General features: G+C 35.4%; 1 protein-coding gene across 1 annotated transcript in view; it reads right to left on the reverse strand.

Moving 5' to 3' along the window:
* Positions 1 to 19,338, reverse strand: part of LOC150080045 (synaptogenesis protein syg-2-like) — a 294,352-nt gene that overhangs the window by 11,811 nt on the left and 263,203 nt on the right. Inside the window, exons 8-13 of the mRNA XM_090381151.1 lie at positions 18,266 to 18,604; positions 14,920 to 15,174; positions 14,125 to 14,394; positions 9,139 to 9,276; positions 7,822 to 7,858; positions 2,218 to 2,375 (exon numbers count right to left, since the gene is read on the reverse strand). Of these exons, the coding sequence (XP_090237277.1) occupies positions 2,218 to 2,375; positions 7,822 to 7,858; positions 9,139 to 9,276; positions 14,125 to 14,394; positions 14,920 to 15,174; positions 18,266 to 18,604 (1,197 nt within the window). The remainder of the gene's footprint in view (positions 1 to 2,217; positions 2,376 to 7,821; positions 7,859 to 9,138; positions 9,277 to 14,124; positions 14,395 to 14,919; positions 15,175 to 18,265; positions 18,605 to 19,338) is intronic.

Raw genomic sequence — 19,338 nt, forward strand, 5'->3', positions numbered from 1 at the left:
TTTTATATATATATATATAAATGGGAGTACGAATGCCCCGTTCTAGAAGAGATTTATTAAATATGTGACATAGGAATGGTATTTCATATGAATGATTGTTCATATTAGTCGAGAAGAACCTTTTTTTTTCTAAACTATTAATTTTATAAGAATCTTGTGCGTAGTCTTTTCTTTTTCCAAAGAGATCAATGCACGTTGGATATTTTTGTCGTATATTAGTTGATAAACAACCAAAGGAGATGATGGTAGAACTCTCATTAGGAACGACTTGTCAGGGGTAGAAGTTCAAATTTTCAAAATAATCTGCAAATACACTAGTTATTTGTTGAAGGTTGTAAGCTATTTTATGGTCATTTATTAAACTGGATATAGCAAAGGGCTGCTTACGTTTAAGTGTGATAAGTTATTTCCAAAATAATTTGGAATGATTCCTCTCCTTTCCTTAAGATTTTTTATTTATCTCAGTGTTAAAGTTATTTCAACTTTCAATAATAAGTTGTTTTACTTTTGTTTCTTAATTTAGAGAATTTAATCATGGGCGGGATGTTTTAAGTTTTATATACTTTTTTTACCCTGAAGGGTTAATTTTAATTCGTAACTAAATTTATTGGTAAGTTTTGATTATTTTCTTTTTTGTCAAAAATGGAAATGAGTGTTTCAGTAAATTTATTAATAACGTATTGTAACAGTATAGTAATAGTTGGTTTATTTTGATATAAGAATTCCCAATCCATTTTGGATAAGATACTATTAAAGTCATTCCATCTGCCCTGTTTTCATGTTAAATTTCAAGTTTGTTTGTTGGTCTTAACGTAAAACTAAATACTAACGTAATGTGATTAATTAGATTTAAAGGATTTATTCTGATATCCTTTGAAAAATTATTATGGTTCATTTGTTTGACTTCATTTCTTAGGATCGAACGAATTCCTGCCCCCACCCCAATCTGATAAAGGTTTTAAAGCAATAAAAACCGTCCTCAAAACAAAAAGAAAGTGATTTTCTCAGTACTTATAAGAACGCCTTCTTCTTTTGACATGCTTCAGTCCTCTTTGGTGAGAAAAGAGAAATAACAAAGTAATCCTGCCACAGACAAAGACAGCAGTGATAAAAAATAAATAAAAAACTATCCTAGTCGTGTGGACAGAGAAAACATTCCTAATGGACATAGAAGGGGACTGTGTAGTAGCCCTTTTGTTCCCAAGAAATGAAAGGTTTTTGCTTCCTTGAGATTTCTGTATGGCAGCACAAGATACCGCGGTTCATATGTGTGTGTGTACTCAATGCGGGAGATGTTATCTACTGAGCAAAGTTGGAATTACAGCAGAGTGGAGCTCGCGGAAGAACCTTCTCCTCGTCAGATACCTGGTTGGCACAGTAGCTGCGATAACTGGATATAGGGATGCTCTCATCACTCGGCACGAGAGGAAATGAAAGAACTCTGATGATAAAGTTCCCTTCTCCTAGCTGGCAATGTTAGCCTCTTTCAAGAGAAAGTTCGTTAAACCCGAAAAGTAACTTTAGTTCTGCGAAATTGTTTAAGGACCTTAACTTCGGCGTTGTTTTCTTTATTATTTTTAAGGAACCTTCTCTTTACCTATCTTACTACTGCTTTCGTGATAGAGTAAAGAACAACATAGAATAGATACCATTTTGATTTTATTATAGTTTCCCTATTGTTGGGGGTGCGACTGTAAATGTATTACCAGATATTTGATTTTTAATAAACAGGGTTTCTACAACATCTTTAGTTCCAGAGTGAAACTGCATAGGTTGCTGATATTGGCAACATCTATTGGAACTGATATTAAAAGTGAGTTTTCATTTGGGAGCCATTTATAACGTGAACTTATTTTTAACTAAACAAATGTATTATCTATCGTACTCTGTTCATGATATGTTTTTAATAACGCCCCTGACTATTATGTGATCACTTTAACTACTGACTAGATTATACAACATAAGAACAAACACGCTTTCCAGCGCCTTTTTCACTTAAAAAAGCAATTAATACATTTTCATTTAACAGCTTTAGATGTTTATAGGAATCACATGCAATTTTTCTAATTTTTTTCACAAACTATTCCGTGAAACAGAATAGTTTCACGGAATAGTTTGTGAAAAAATGAATAATTAGGATAGTAGAGAAATACCATCAGATGACGTCATGATAAACATATCACGAACAGAGTATAAAATAGTAGGTTTAGATCCCACCTGTTCCATTTTGCCTAAGCAGTGGGCTACCATCTGGGTTTAAACTCGGGAATAGTGGAGATTCTTCGCAAGGGGTTTGGTCTCCCCCAGAAGTATGTGGACGGGAAAACAACTGGGAGTTCTCTCCAGGGGATCCACTAGTCGGTTGGCCTTGAGAGCTGCAAAAAAAAAAAAATAAATAAATAAAATAAAAGATTTTCGATTAAAAAAAGAAAGGACAATTTGTAATGTTTTCGAAAATATCCAGATTTAAGGAAAGGAATTTGGCTAGTACAGTATATATAATCATTAGGGGAGAGAGTAGATGAATTTGCATCAAATTGTCTCACTTAAATAATTCAAACTATATTTGCAGTTCTCAAACCCATTCATTTTCTTCAGTGAACAGACACATTGACTCTTCACTGAAGTAAACAAGTTCATTGGTACAACTGGTTGTTAAAAAATTTGAATTTTACAAGTGCGGATTCTTGTTGCTGAAGGGCGGCTTCGGGATGAAAACAAATAGCGAACACTTTATCAAAGTCATCATCCGAAGACTTAAGAAAAAGACACCGCATTACATTTTCTCGATTATCTGCAAAAATCGAAATCCTCTTTGTCTGACAAAGATTTATCGTTCACTCCACAGATATTATATAAAAATTTTCGAGCACTCAAATCAATGTAAAAATATCATGGTGGCATTTAATACGTCTGTTCCACTGTCGACTGATTGCGGACGGACGACCGTTCTCCTAAAAGTGAAATGATATAAAGGCTCGCTTAAAAGAAGTGTCGAAAAACAAAAACACCATTATGGACAAGATTATCAATCATCGGATGAAAGTATCTGAAATCTCTTCCGGTTCTGCTTTTTTTTCTTCTTTTCCTGATTGATTTCCTTTCCTGCATTCTTGCTGGAATTGAGAATCAAGCCAGCTAACTAGCTGTGACAGAGGAACACACACCGATAGACACTCCGGCGCCAAAGCTTCAACCACAAATTTTCATTGCGGGCTAATCTTCACAATGGTATTGGTAAGCCAGCTTCGGTCAACAACTGAAAGCAAATAGAATCATTGCCCAAAGTCCAAAGATTTGTTCCGCTTATCTGGGCTACTATTGGACTATTCATATCTACAAAATGGTTGGAAATAACGCGGTGATTGTTTCTTCGGTAAGTACATTCTATTTACTTTATTCACCATGTACAGCTGTTTCGAAAATACATTTTACATTGCTTCGCTTCTTCCGTAATGCCTTAAATAAGTGAAGAACAATGTCTTCAACAGGAGGGTCACAGGAAGTGTTCTGTAATGGGACTAGAACAAGTGATATGCTAAAAATGTTTTATGTTAAAGCTTTAAGTGCATAAAAATATTCCTTTATTAATGAATGCATTTTAAATGGCTATGATGAATTAAATGTTATTTTGAATATTTTAATTTAACTTCTTAAAAAAAAAAATCAGAATAAACGTACGTACAGCTTTTCATCCGTCCGGCACATCCTGAGAACCTTTGGACTTACTGGTCTCTCATCAGGCGAAGAGAGGCCTCTTATTTAGCAAATTTATGCCGACTGTGATGGTGATGATATTTGTATAAAACGATATTAACCGTACAACCTTCACAACCATTTGTGGATGTTATTTCTCTTATTTAACAGCACACTCGTTTTCTCAATACATTTGAAAGTATGGGTTTGTTACAAGTTCAAGCAAAATAAGTTTTTCGATCATTAAAAAATAATTTGTAGGTATATTCCCTATTAGTTACACAATTTCCTGCGTGCAGACATTCGTTATTTTGATATATTTATTGAGCGTTTCATGTTTTTTTGCTGTGTTGTCTTATATTTTATATATAATGGTTTTTTTTTTCTACTATAGAACTGGCAGTGATAATTCACAATATTTTGTTCGTAGTATAAAGTAGTATAATGGATGGCATTGATTTAATTGTACCTCACATTGTGACTATCTTCGAAACGAGTTACTGTGATATTGCACTACCTCGAATAAGTACGCTTCACTAATAGAGAAAACTATTGTTACTTATTCTCGGCGGATACAACCGCCCAGACGGCACCGTTTTAAGCCTTATTGGCCTATCATCGGTGAGCGAATATGTACCCTGGTATTTTGTTCTTAATGAACTACAAAGTTGTTCACTACGAACAAAATATTGTGAATATTGTGTACGAACAAAATATTGTGAATTATCACTGCCAGTTCTATAGTGAATTGCCAATCGTGGTCCCATGTCTTGTGCGATTATTTTCCTCGTTCATATACTTGTTCACATTAGACTTGAATTTTTGTAGATTGTAATTTTAATTTTTGTACAATTTTAGAACAATCTACAAAAATCTTGAATTTTTGTAGATTGTTCCTTCAACTTCCGTTTACTGGATTGTTCCAGTAAACGGAAGTTGAAGGAACAAAAGGAAAAAAGAAAAATGAGTTTGGAGTTGGAGAGTAAAACAATGTTGACTGGTTGCGGCACGTGTTCTGACGGGTTTAGATGAGAGAGCGGGAATTACACTAGCCAACAAAAAATATCTCTGCAATGAAAATATGTAATTCTAGAGGAAATAAACGCATTGATTCCAAAAATCACCATAAAAAGTCTATCACGTCTACATCAAAAATAGTACCAACGTTTAATATATATACGTTCTATGTAACTCATTTAACTTCGAAAAAAAATATCATAAATCATTTCGAAATATTTATATTTCAATAATATATAATCATCATACCTGTAACTGTCCTTAAAATGTTTGCTACTATGGGATATTCTCTTGAATTCCTGCTTACTCTCCCTCACAAGGCACCAGCAGTAATTCCTCATCATTACAGGATCCTAGCGACCTTGGTACCGCTTTCCATCGTGGAAATATCTTGATTAAACCGCACCCGTTGTTCATCACTCACATCTCCTAGATTTTTGCGGAAAAATTCGAGATGGCAATGAAGAAGAAATGATTTTTCGAAGACATTCGACAGCCCAAGTATTTGAAGCACTCGTCTGAGTTTTCTTCTTTCCTATTACCCAAAAAGCATGTACTGCCGCCATTTAAGGCGGCAGTACATGCTTTTTGGGTAATATTCAAGCTGCCAATTGAACCTCCTCTAACTGGGTTTCAAACACATCGTCTTTCAGGAGTTTCCTAATTTGGGGTCCTACGAAAATCCCTTCCTTAAGTTTGGCATATGTTAAATTAGGAAACACACTTCTCAAGTATACAAATCTGTTACCTTCTTTATCTAGTCCCTTCACGAAATTTTTCATCAATCCAAGTTTGATGTGCAGGGGGGGGGGATGGAAGAAGAATCTTGTTTGATTCCACTGAAGGAATATATTTTTCATTAAACTGTCCTGGTATGAACTCTTCTCGCTTGTCCCAATGTTGCACATTATAACAACAATACTAAAAAACGTCAAACAAAAAAAAAAAAAAAAAAACAATACATTGTGAAACCCCCTGCAAACCAACAAGCAAACCTTAAGATCATTGCATATGTTCCAACCATAATCGTGCTATTTTATAGCATGTAGAACCATGTCCAACTGAATGAAACACAGGAACTGTGTTTCATTCAGTTGGACTTAAAACCTACACAGCCTTCAAAAATCCTAAGTGTGCTCTCTTCAAACTGTACATTGTTAAATCGGAATTTGAACCTAAGAACCATAGGTAGAAGTCTGATTATGTTTTTCATAAGAAAACCCAGGCCAGAATCCATTGCTAAAATTAAGAGAATTAGCTTTTATCTGTTAAAATAAATCAGTATGTCATTCATTACTGGCTAGATTATGCGAAATTGGCATATTTTGGTGTGACGTAACTCACTCTATATTTAATAACTGTGACGTGATGTGAAACTATCATGGCGATTTTCAAAGTTACGCATAAAATTGGTTAAAAACAGCATTTAAGTTCTTGGTGGTAAACATCGTGTTGGATAGTGTTAATATATACGGAAGGTGAAAAGGCTTGGGTTAGAATCCATCAATGACGCAAGGAACTTTTATGGGGCTTTTTTTCGCTTCATGGTTCGGTTAGTCTGTCTCGGGAGAGGATAGCAAGCTCCTCCCACCGGTAACTCGGAGATTTTACGACCCGCAAAACAGTCCACCAGAGACCTGAGGACTCGCACAATTTACAGCCATAATACACATGGATAGATAAGGCAAATCTCTGCTTCGCATGCCATATTTAAGTTAGTTTGTTGTTACTGAAATAAGAGTAAACTTTTCTTGGGGTAGAAAATGGTTAAGTAAATAAAGCCGTAAACTGAGGTATGAGTCACAATGTGCTTTTAATTACTTTGATTAGATTTTGAGTCGATAAAGCAAACATAATCGATTAAAAATCCTGTAAATGATGTATAAATTGTAGTAAGCTACCTCAAGAGGGCAGGATTGATTTTAAATTGCTCTAGACAGTGTGATATACTTTTTTATTTATATTAATATTGCATTGAGTGGAACAAGAATTAACCAATTTCTTGGTGACAGATTTTAGACTGCATTCACTATTTTTTGACGTCAAAAACGTTTTGAAAAGCGTTACGGAAATGACGTCATCTTCAGCTTCCGCCAGAAGCGAATTGTTGTTACTTGTATTGTTGCAATCATACTTGTATGATGGCAACAATAATTTATCTTCTACTGGACTAAATTTAATGAAATTTTGCACGGAACTTCATCTTAGCTCTATACTAGAGGAAAACTTTCAAACATCTGAACATTGGAGTAGATTTTCCAGGATAGTGGAAAATATGATCAAGGAATTTTTCTCACGTAATAAATGAGATAATGTAGATGTATAGCATATCGGTGGAAAGCTAAGGAATTTATAAACAGAAATATTACGGTTTTAAGATACAAAAAAACTTTCGGAAATGTGTTAATTCGTAAACGCATCTGTAAATGTAATTTTTTCCTTTACAATTAAACTCTGAGGCTGGAAAAGAGTTCTCCACATTTATGAAAACATTCTTCAACTTGGACATGTCATCACATCTTTCGATAAATCGTAAAGGAACAACTATAGATGGTGTATTTAGTCGTGAACTCTTCAATGTTATTAATAAAATAAAAACATTATTATATTATTATCCATGAATTTTATTAATATCTCAAAATAATTAAAAGGTTTTTAACGCCTGCCGATGACTCTTAAATGTAAAACACTTTAAATATGCTAACGGCACGCCACATGTACCTGCTACAGATTTTTTTTAAATAATTTATTTTATTTATAACTTAACGCAATTACATAAAAATAAGACTTGTTCTAGCGCAATTCTTGCTGTTCGCTTTTCATCTGAAAACTGGCGACATAAAAATACTATGGTGAGTATATCTAATGCAAACTTGTGATATATGAATCTTTATGGTTTTCCAACCACTTCACTTATCCTAATGCATGCAGTGGTTAGTAGACCATTGAACATGTATCTCCACCCCTTAATGCAAGCATGTTCAAATCAGGATTTTTGAAAGTGAAATCATATTTTAGTAGCATCATAGAGTTCCTGACTTCAGAATCCTCTTCAATGAAATCATATTTTTCAATAGAAATATTTAAAAAGTATATTAGAAATCTTACCTCTGTCTTTCTTTAATTTCTGGTTTTTCATTTGCAGCTAAACAAATAAATGAAAATGGAAGGATTAATCCAAACAGTAAAAAATATTATTTATATATTTTATATAAAATTTTACTGGTATATGTTAATTCTGTTACTGAATTAGAGGAAGAGCGTAGTTTAAGGAGGAAATATTTACGATAAGCAGTAATTAACATAATTTCAGAATAAAATTTGGTTGATGATCAGGTATACAGCTTAATGTGATTAATAAATAAAATTCAGTCGATTGAAAAATTATTTGATATTCTGTATATTGTTCTGTTGTGAATATCTGTGCTAATGTAAATATGGTGATGTTATGCTTTAAACGTAGCAGTATAAAAGTATTATTCATTTATTTATTAAGTCTTAAGCAGATTACAAGTTATTAATGTATTGTATAATTCTGATAATAAGTACTACATGCATTGTATAATTTAGTAACGAGTGTTACATATAATGTAAAATTGTATATAATATTATTTTCTGTTGCATGGCAGAATATGTATCTACACCCCCTAGTCAATGGCTGTAACCGGGTATTTCCTAGGAGAAATAAAGAGAACAATAATACTATTAAAATGATAGCCTACCGACTTCTGCTGAATGTATAGATATGAGCTGGATTAGATGTAAATTGTCGTTACACCAAGCAGAATGTAAATGGATTCTTATTTGGTGCCAAACGTACTAATGGCTGGCTTCTCAGGAAAGATGTATAATGCATACAACTTGTTAATAATGTATCTCTCGCTAATTACTCTGTCATCACTAAGCTCAACAGCTTAGAGAACTTTGCATTCAACATAGTTAACTAAAGTCCTGCATCTAACTAGATGTAGTTAGCAAGTTTTCCACTCTAATTATTAGGGCTCATAAGAGAACTGTGAGGAATCAGTGTGCGGAAGGTTGACTTAAAGCATACAGCCAAGACAGAGAGAGGTAGATATATATTTAATCCATGGAAATAATCAATGTCAGAACACACCAAAGGTTGTAATTTATGGGCAGCAACTCTACGAAAGCCAAGCTCGACTTGAGAAACAGGGCTAACTCAAGAGACATTTATGACACTTTAATGAGTCATGCCTAGCAGCTTGCTTATCTAATAAAACCTCCAGTGACAACACCCTGGTCCTGTACTCATCACAGGTGTCAGACGAGCTATAATTTAGCTCGGCATATGCAAATGTCGCTGCTCTGACAATATAACTATAACCTCCTCTAAGTTTGTAGAGTTTTGCGCACACACAAAGCTTACTTGTGTGTAGATTAACAAAGTTTCCGTGTACTCACCTCGTATTCTCCTCCTGATGACAACGGCAGCTGCAGTGATGACCAATACGACCATCAGAATAACTATACTTCCTGCCGCACCAGCGACAATAATAAGATTTTCCTCCTGCAGCAGTAATTGGACCCATCCTGAGGGAGCTGAAAAGGCAGAAAGAGAGATGTATAGAAGGATTTATTTCCAGAACAATTTACTACATACCACAGATAATTTCCAAGTTTTTAAAAGTGGAATAATCTTACATTAATAACCTTACACTTTGTTATAAAGAACCGCTCTGCAACTTGGGGAGAACAATTTACATCTCAACTTGATAGTTTCTAAAAATTTAATATATATATATATATATATATATATATATATTTAATATAAATTTTAACTAAAAACGGTTTCCAACTATTCTTCATTATTGAAATTTTATATATATATTTTTTTCTTATTAACAAAGATATATACTATATAACCAAACGTATTCAGACACCGCTCCATGAATATTGTGTATTGTGACAGAAGTCCCCTGCGCCGCGCATCGGCGCATATATACCAATATAAACCTTGTAAATTTAACACAGTATAACAGCAACAACAGCTTCGAAGCAGTATGAGTCGTGAAGCGGAACGTATAGGTTGTCAATGTGGAATAGTGATTAGAAGCCGCATCGGTAACCTTCCTGTTGGGACCGGGATCCTCCATCCGCAGTTAGCCCAGAAATATGAAATAATGCCGACCATCATTTTGATGGCAAAGACAAGTCTTCTCTCGTGAATGATGGCAAGAAGACGTATGATGTTGAGAGCTGCCGCCATCTGGGTGGTGCTTGGTGCAGGGAAGCCAAAATTTCCATATGGCCACTTCAGTAGCCAAAATTCTCCCGCGAAAATCCGTCTAAGAAAGTCCGAAACCGGAGAGGAAGGCCTCAAGGTTCCGGATTTTTTGAAGGATTATAGCATTGATGTATTCAGCAGTGTCTCCAGGGCTGATGGGAGTAAACAGTTTTATGTCATCGGGAAAGGTGATGATATCAGTTCTGCCTGTCACAAATGGCACGAGAACAGCTGAGAACAAGATTCCGGACAGGACCCCGCCTTGTGGGACTCCAGCTGTAATAGTCCTGGTGTAGCGCAGAATGCCATCGCGAACAATAATGGTCCTATTCTCAAGCATTGTCTGAATAAACCAGAGCACGTCTCCACCAATGAGGTAATACTCACGTAGTAGCCTTGCCAACGCATAAATTGATATGGAATCAAATGCGGCCTGGACGTCGATATACGTAACTGTGATTTCCGAACAGTGCTCAAATGCCTCGAGGATCTTGGTAGTGGTGGTGACTAGATTTGTAGTGGTGGATCTTGACCGGGTAGCATAGTGGATCTGCGGTAGCTGTTATGGCATAATTTGGATGGTTAATGTTCTCAGAAGATTTTTCTCAAAGAGCTTTAATAGGCATGATGCAGAGGAAATTGGACGGAAGTGACTGGGCTGAGAAGCAGAGCGTGTTTTCGGCAGCGATCTTACTAGACAGACATGCCACATAGAAGGGAAAAAAACTGATTAAGGATCTTGTTGAATAACGAGAGGATAGGATCAACAACAAATGTACTGAGGCATTTCAGCATAAACTGAGGAACACCGGATGCGGCCGTAGGTTCTAATCTATTCATTGCGTCGATCAGCTCGTATTTGGTGAGCAGAACTGAATTTAAAGGGTCTGTCGAAATCGGATTGACTGGGAATTCCATTGGTGTAGTGGATTCTGGCTGAGTAGCGAACCTAGTTATGTGGTCGAGCCAACTGCCTCTATTGAGTGAGACAATGGCGTCATCTGATTGGATTCTATGGAAGGGCTTACCATTATTCATGGTAGCCTCTAGGTGAAGTTTTATCGCCTCCTTCTTGTTCCGAATAAAAACGCCCTAGATCGGGAATAGGCAGTTCTGTCCGAGGGTGAGCCGGAGTTTTTCAACTTTTGTGCAAATTCTGTTTAACGTGGAAGCTTTCAGAGACTTTTGGATTCCACCAGGCCTTTGAATGCTCTCGTGATGGTTAGTTTCTTCGTTGCAACATAAAGGGAAACAGTGGCTATCCATCTTGTCATCAGGTCAATACTGAGTTCGGGATCGCATGGGATTGCTAGCCGCATAAACGCACTTTTCAGGATTAAGGTATTTGGGCGCTGTAATTATTCTGGTTGTGACTTTCCTTCTTCCAGAAATGATGGGCATTTCTATTTGCACAGAGAGAATGATGGGGTTATGATCAGACTGTATATTGCTTATAGGGTTTTGATTATAGGGAGATTGAAATCCCCACAGACTACGTGTTTCAGTGATGAATGGAGATAGTTAAGCAGCCATTTATTTATTGTTCTGGATTCATTTATAACCACGTACAGTAGAACATTATTCAGATACTTAGGAATAATTAAAAAAAAAATTACATAATAAAACTTTTCTAATTAAAATGAGCTTTTTCATAAATTTCTATTATACACAAAATTTAGAAGCGGAAATGACGTCACTAATCAGTTTAACGATCTAATTTAAAACCCGTTGCTCCTACTTCAAACCGAGTGTAGACTTTCCTTCTTGTATTTTAATGAACCATTCTCCTCAATAAATAACGACATCGATTTTAAGGATAGATTGTACATTACGTTTTTTTTTTTTTGTTTTTTTTTTTTTGTAAATTCCATATTTACGCTGATATACAGTATTTAACTTAGAAAAACTTATTTTCATATCTTTAAAATGGATTATTAATAATTCCATGATCCTAAAATTAGATTATATCTCTAATATTGTATAGATATTGCTGATATAACTGGACATGTCACCTATAACGTGTTTAAATAAATGACATTATTGGTAAGGAACGTTAAACGTTGTTCATATGAGGAACAACTTAGAAGGCGCATCTGAAAATGCTAGCAATCAAACATTTGTTGGAGTGGGGGGGGGGGAGATCTGACTGAGATGTATAAAACCTGATTATAGAGGCAGACGTATTGTAGGTAGGACATAGCTTCAGTTTGTACGTGTTGAGAAAACTAAGCTTGCTACCAAGTGCATCGAGCTCATATTGTGGATAGATTTCACCAGGAGCTGCCTTGGTATTGCACTGCACAACTTAAATAAAAAAAAACACTGCTGTAATGGAATTATACTGATGTTGCTTTACAGTACTATTCCCATACATCAGTTTTAAGTTAGAGGTGAAAACAAAACTAAAACAAAAAATCTCAAGAAAAAAAGCCTGTGATTGAAAGTAGAAGAAAGCAAAGAATTTGCAGATAGGAAAGACGGAAGAACTCTTTATAGCTGCAATAAATACTTCTTCTTCTTGAAACAGACAGAATGGGAAGAGTAAACGCAGCCAGAAATTGAAGAGGCAAGTTCATGGCAAGCTCTATCAATTTCCCAACTTCTGACAGGCGTAATACCGCGATTTTGACAATTTATAGGGCGTTGTTATCGGTGGGTAAATTTTTACTTTGAGTGAAAAATCTGACGATCCAGTGACGATAAATATTCACGCTATGTGAAATGTTTGGTGGGTCAGATGTTTTAAAAGCTTAAAAAATATAGGTATAAAGCCCTGAAGGGAATCAGTAAATTTAATGAGGGAAGCAATATGCAAGGTGGACGAGTTGGATGAGCACTTTCTAGCATTAGGAATAATATAAGTAACTGGAAATTTATTTATTTATTTGTTTTAATGGTTGTTGAGAATAGTTCGCTCCATCGCATCCTTTGGTCATTCTAATATTAACTGTTCTTCCTTCTGTTTCCACCTTTTACACGCGGTCTAAGAAAATATATAAAAACATGGTATTGTTTTGAAGACCAAAGATCAATTTTTCTTGTAATGTTTTTTTCTTTTTGTTACTTTTTTTTAAGTAAGCTGTGCATGGGGCTCTGTAAACTTTCTAGCTACACAAAAGAAGCCCCCAGAATTTTGCCTATTCAGCATCACAGCCCAGGCTTTTCGGAATAAAAATAATGAAACCTTTTTCCTTTTCTACTTTCAATATTCGCTATAGTGAAGAAATGATAACAGATGTGATGACTACATAATCATTAGAGAACTTAAGTGCGTTTGTTGTTTGTCCTTCAATCTCTATTTCGGTAATAAATAAAAGTAGTCACAAGTAACAAGCTAAATGTATTTAAATCATTAGTTCGCACAAGCGAGTCAAAGTTTAATCTTAATGATGTGTGAGGGAAAATATCCAGATACTTTAAATAATTTTGTTAACTGTTAATTTTAATTTCACATAATTGCGGACAACTAGAGGACGATATGGTTCACCCTTCCTCCTCTAGGCTAAGTTTTTTCAATTACTCTTTTTAAACCACACTTTCCTTACCGCGATTTTAAAACACCGTTTTTAGTTTAACCAATGATTTCTCACACTACTGTTTTATGATCCATATAACCACAACGGATTATTGAGGTGAGTGCCGTCTCTTTATTAAGCTTTGATTAAATGCATATTTCCCTGTGTAAAGTAAATAGATGCATTAAAAGTATGAAAGAGGAAAAAAATCTGTTGATGATTGATACTCAATCATCAAAAATTTATAAGAAATATTAAAGTCGGTTAAGTATCTCGAACGTTTAATGTGCAGAATAAATGAATCAGACAGAAACGAAAAACTTTTTTATGCATTTAAGATTACCGAAACAACTTAAAATTTCGAAAACGAGCAACAACTTTTGCTTGATTTCCGCCCGGCACGTCCATCCCATAAAGGCGAAATGCCATGGTAACTGACTTGCCAATTCCGAGATTCACTAGATACGTATCCAAAGATATTACCTCCTAACAGATTATTATCTCTCCCTATTCACCACGAAACTAAATTGCTGAAAACAGTCAGTCAGAAGAAATCCAATAATGTGCTACTTAAATGGAACAGTGCAGTCGACAAAAGAGATTAAATTTTTACAGAAATGTCTTTTAAGAAGAAGAAACTTAACTTACATGGAAGCGCAGTGAGCTGTAAGTGGCACGGATCGGAATATCCGATGGAATTACTGGCTACACAAGAATAGACACCGTAATTGTCACTTGTCTCCCCAGCTAATGTCAGAGTACTTTCCTGGCGACTTTGGTTGATCTGCTCTTCCAAAATGGTTAGGTTGTTCTTCATCCATGTAAAATTAACAACTGTTGGACTGGCAAGGGCGGAACACACTAATATGACGTTTCCTTCGATGTCATAATCCTTCCTCACAACACACTCTGGCCTGTCTACAAAAGAAGAAGCGAAAAATAATACTTCAGACAAAAGATTTAACTGTTTTAGACGCTCACCGCTAAGAATGGATTATGTAAGATTTAAATCTTACTTAATAATCCCCAACATTGAGTAAAGCTTACGTGTTTCAGATAACAAGCTATTTTTAAATTAAAGAACATTTATTGAATACATAAAGCTGTGAACAGTTTCCCTCATGGCAATAAGCTAGAAGTTTACGTAAAAAAAGAATATATATATATATACCAGGATGGTAAACACTAAATTAATATTAGAAAACAAATTTACGATGAACAAGAATATGTGTCTGGAAATAAATTAATATTAATTAAATGCATATTTTTATACGAAAACTGATGCAACTACAGGCTTCTGACATATTTCGATTTCGAAAGGAGAGAGAAAAAAGTGACTTTCCTAAAATAACTGCCTAAAAGGAGTCACATTGACAAATGGAAGGTAAACTCGTAATCAATTATCTTGGAGGTAGCAAAAAGGAAAAGTTGAAAGAAACTTACGGTGTACGACGACAACTGCATCAGCCTTTCCTCTGCCATGACGGTTAGTGACAGTGCATGTGTAGTTACCACCCATATCCCGCGATATTGACGTGTTGAAAGACAACACAGGACCACGAGCCAATGTCTTTTCTCCTACCTTCCAAATATAGTTGCCTAATGGGTGGGCAGATGCCGAACACACTAAATCATCGGGGACGTCTCCTTCGATTAATTCTACTTGAAATATGGAGATCCTCACATCCTCCGGTGGATCTACAAAAACGCAAAAGAAATAAAATGCAGACTGAATTTGTCTAAAGTTCCAACGTATATTTATATAAAATAAATCGAACAATTCACGATTATTATGTAAATACTTATCGCATTAATAATAATAATTGTACGCACGATACTTCAGTATATCATCCTTATTTATGAGATGTTTATATAACTGAATTTATAAATAATTAAAAATCCCTTCTGCCAAAAAGCTACAGCAAAAAAAAATTAATTATTTACGCATTAGATGACATTACTACTAGTCCCTTATTTCTCTTTTAAAACTATTAAAAAAAAACATTTTGACAATATTAATATATTCAAACATATGTTACAAAATTGCAAGAAAGCTAAATTCAAATCTAAATACAATTTCCATTAATATCAAATAAAACCTGTCATTAATAAATACAAGTCTGAATTTTAGTCTGACGAAGACAATCTTGATTTTCTACCTCTTCTATAATTCTGCTGTTCTCCGATGGGGAATGTCTAACGCTCGATAATATTCATAGGTGGAGCCGAATAAGAAGAAAGTGCCTGTTTAAATTTTCTTAGGAAGTAAGCTTCTTCGCTGGGCATGTTGAAATTCGCTTACTTCTCACTCCCCCTAAGACCGGAACATGCCTTATTTTACTTTAATCCCATCATCACTTAGGAATTCGCGTGTCGGTCCAGAAGGCCTTACACCGCCATATAAAACAGCCTCAAAATGCATTTGGGTGATTTCACACGACATACATAAGGCGGAGTTCTTTCACCGCTATCAGCGGAGCGCGCGCGAAGTTCCGGAGGTACGCTAAGGAACCTCAAACAAATGGCGGGCATGTAGTCGTTGGCCGCGTGTATTCCTTAGAATGCAATGTGTGTGTGTTCGCTTCTTCTTCTGAAGAATCACAAAGAGATGCCCGTCAGCCCTTATGCGGTCGGCGCCGTCTGTGGAGAAAGATCGGGCGCGGACGCGTGAGATCTATGGATTGTCAAGATGGAATAATGACCGGCTCTATGATTTACCGAGTGCACAGATTTCGGGTGCACGTGGCGCGCGGTGCATAAAATATTTAGTGGAACACAAGTGCGCTCGCGCCCGGACTGCCAACTCCGCTCGTATTGACTTCGGGGTCAAAGATGTGTGGACGTGAGCGACCATCAAGTTGCAGTCCATAAATCGTTAATGGCATGTTGTGGACAAGTCACGTAATGGGACGCAGTATCCGCCCACTACGAGAAAAACGTGGTGGGATCTTATATTAATAAACAGTATTAGCGAGATGTGTGTGTCCGCTGTTGGATACAACGTCGCACATGCACCGAAATAACTCTGACTTTGCACAGTCACTGCATGTTATCACTGGGGGCAATGCTGTAGTCTCCTTCGTTTATTATTCAGAATTTCTTAGACGTTCCTGGGAATGAATAATTAAACTGTCAAAATCATGACGCCCACGATGATGACGTAAAAAAGATGCGGGATCATTTCAATTAACTTCAGTCAAGTGTCATTGCACTGCCATAAAAACACTGAAAAAAACGAAAGTAAATAGTTTGTACTGATAAATGATTAAATGTGTTTTTCGGAAAAAACAGCGCATTCGCTTTTTAGAGGTACCGACACTAAGAAATAAACAGAAAGAATTATTTGAGTGGTATTAAAATTTTTAGCTTAATTTCTAGTGAATTCGTCTTTTTTTTTTATTTGAGTCATTTATTTTATTTATCTATATAATTATTATTATGTTTTATTTTATTTATTTCTTTTTACTGCTATTCCAAACACCAAAAGATTGAATCCTGTGCCTTGGGGAGTTGGACAAGTTGTATAAATGTGCCTTTGAAACAATTAATTATAATAATATTTGCAAAATATTTATTTATACACGTTAGCATTTCTGGTGTTTCGTTATTTAACTGAAGCTAGAAGAATAAATAATAAATATTCGAAAAAGAAGAAATATTTGAAGAGTGAATTAATCATTCATATTAACATATTTATTGCAACAACTGAAACCATCTTTCAGCTTGGTTTTGTAAGCCCTGCTGTCTGTTCGAATATATTCACGTTCCTCTGATTAAATAGATTTTGTTAAAAAGTGATTTTTGAGTTCCTTAAATTTAGAGCAACATCTCTTATATACAGTTAAATAATACAGTTAAATAAAAAGGAATTTGATAAAATTACCATGTAGACGACATACTGAACGTTTCCAACGAAATCAAACTTTGAACGTTGTTTTCTCTGGTCGCTTATTTGTTTTTAAATAAGCACCAATGCCATTAAGCATCCGTTATGTAAATTATAGTGGGCTTCCTATTTTAGAGTATGAAAAACCTAAGTTTCCTGGTCGGGGTAGCTTTGGATTTTCGGCGAGTAAACTAAAGCCATGAGGTGTCAGTACATTATTCCTGAAAACTCGTGTGTTTTACGATGGGTTTAGCTGTTTGCTGGATGAAAAACAAGTTTATGGGTGACATGGAGCGCTCGCTCAAGGACGACTAACTAATTCCACAAAAACTCAGAAAGGATCTTTTTCCAGGCATTTTCTAGACGGTGTAGAAGTAATGTATAGTAATTATAAGCATGGCAAGAGTAAACTTTCTAGTAAGAAAATAATAAATAAAATAAAAAGCCGTGTGTTTATTTATGACTGCAGTGGATCCACAGATTATCTCGGTCAACGCTATTAACTTGTTTTCCCTTTTTATTTCTAATTTACAATTCAATTAATAAAAAATTACGTTTTATGTATGTCATTATTTAAGATAAATTAACTGATCGTCAACCAAATCATTAGTAATATCCTCACGACTTCGAGCTAAAATGAGGGCGAAAGAATAATACAAGATCAATCCGTTCTTACGGGATAATGGATACGGGGAAACGACCACTAAATTAAAATTTCTCGCAAAAAGGAAAATTCTGTTTTCCGGTTAGAAAGCATTTTAGCATTTTTAACAATTTTTTAATATGTAGATTTTGTATGCACATTTCAATGAATAGATTTAAAAGTGAGAAATTAAAAAGCGAATACAAATCTGTAAACAAAATGAAAGTCACTACTATCAAAAGGCAGAAATACCTGCTTACATTCTACCCTGAACATCATGGTGCTCGACACTCCTGGTCCAATTTCGTTGCCAGAGCTCCTACAAGAAAAGTTGTTGTTGTCGAAGCTCCCTGAGGGCAGATAGTTCATACTCCAGGTGAGGGTGCTCGTGACGGATTTGAATATATTTCTTCCGACGTCGGTTTGGTGGTCTTCGTTCTCCACAAGGAAAAACTTTGATCCCTCCAGGCTTTCGTTGTTCCTGTACCATTCGACCTCACACAGTGGATCACATTCGATACGACATGATAGTCGGACTACGGAGGCGTTTCTTAGAGCGCCACCAACTTCGGGAAGCATCTCTACAAACGCTGGAGGTGCTAAAGAAAAGAAAGTAAAAATCAGAATAGTGCTTTTTTTTACGTTTGATTACAGTCTTCATCAATAATTCTAAGACTTTTGTTGCGCAGTCCCCTTTAAAAATCATATTTTCAAACAATTGAATCGGTCGGAGGTTGCCAAAGTACAATAAACTGATGCAAAATATATCAGAAAACGTTAAAGTGTATTATCTATGTTCTAAGTATCTTTACAAGTATCTTCAATAACAGTGATCGTGTAGTAAAACTGCTGAAACAGTTTGTAGTGAGATATTGTCAGTTATTCGATATACGGAAAGGTAGGAAAAAATAAAAATTCAAAGCATATCGAAAAATGAGCGTAAGAGGTTGTACTGAAGTATTACTGAAGCTAGAAATATCAAAACACATATTCAAAAATTTGCAGTAGTAGTTATTGACCAAGGAAAGGTGGAGATTATAGGTCGAGTGAGTGTAGGAGGGAGGTTGTGAGATTGACAGAGAGAGAGAATAATAAATCCTCATATAAATCTTCCGATGAAGTCAACTTTTTTCATGTCTCTTAACTTCTCTCGTCTTTCAGACACTCTTTAAACATTGGCTTAAAGAAACAACAGATTTTTGAGGTGTGTTTTAATTAAACGATGCTATCCCTTGGAGCCCAGAGTAAGACACAGAATTTCCACTTAAACTAACTCCAGCTGAGTGTAATTCGGAAACTCACTCAAAACTGTTTTCATCCAAGGAAAACGCCT

Source organism: Mastigoproctus giganteus, chromosome 9 (assembly GCF_048544385.1).
Source record: "Mastigoproctus giganteus isolate SK-2022 chromosome 9, ASM4854438v1, whole genome shotgun sequence".
NCBI classification, from domain to species: Eukaryota; Metazoa; Arthropoda; class Arachnida; order Uropygi; family Thelyphonidae; genus Mastigoproctus; species Mastigoproctus giganteus.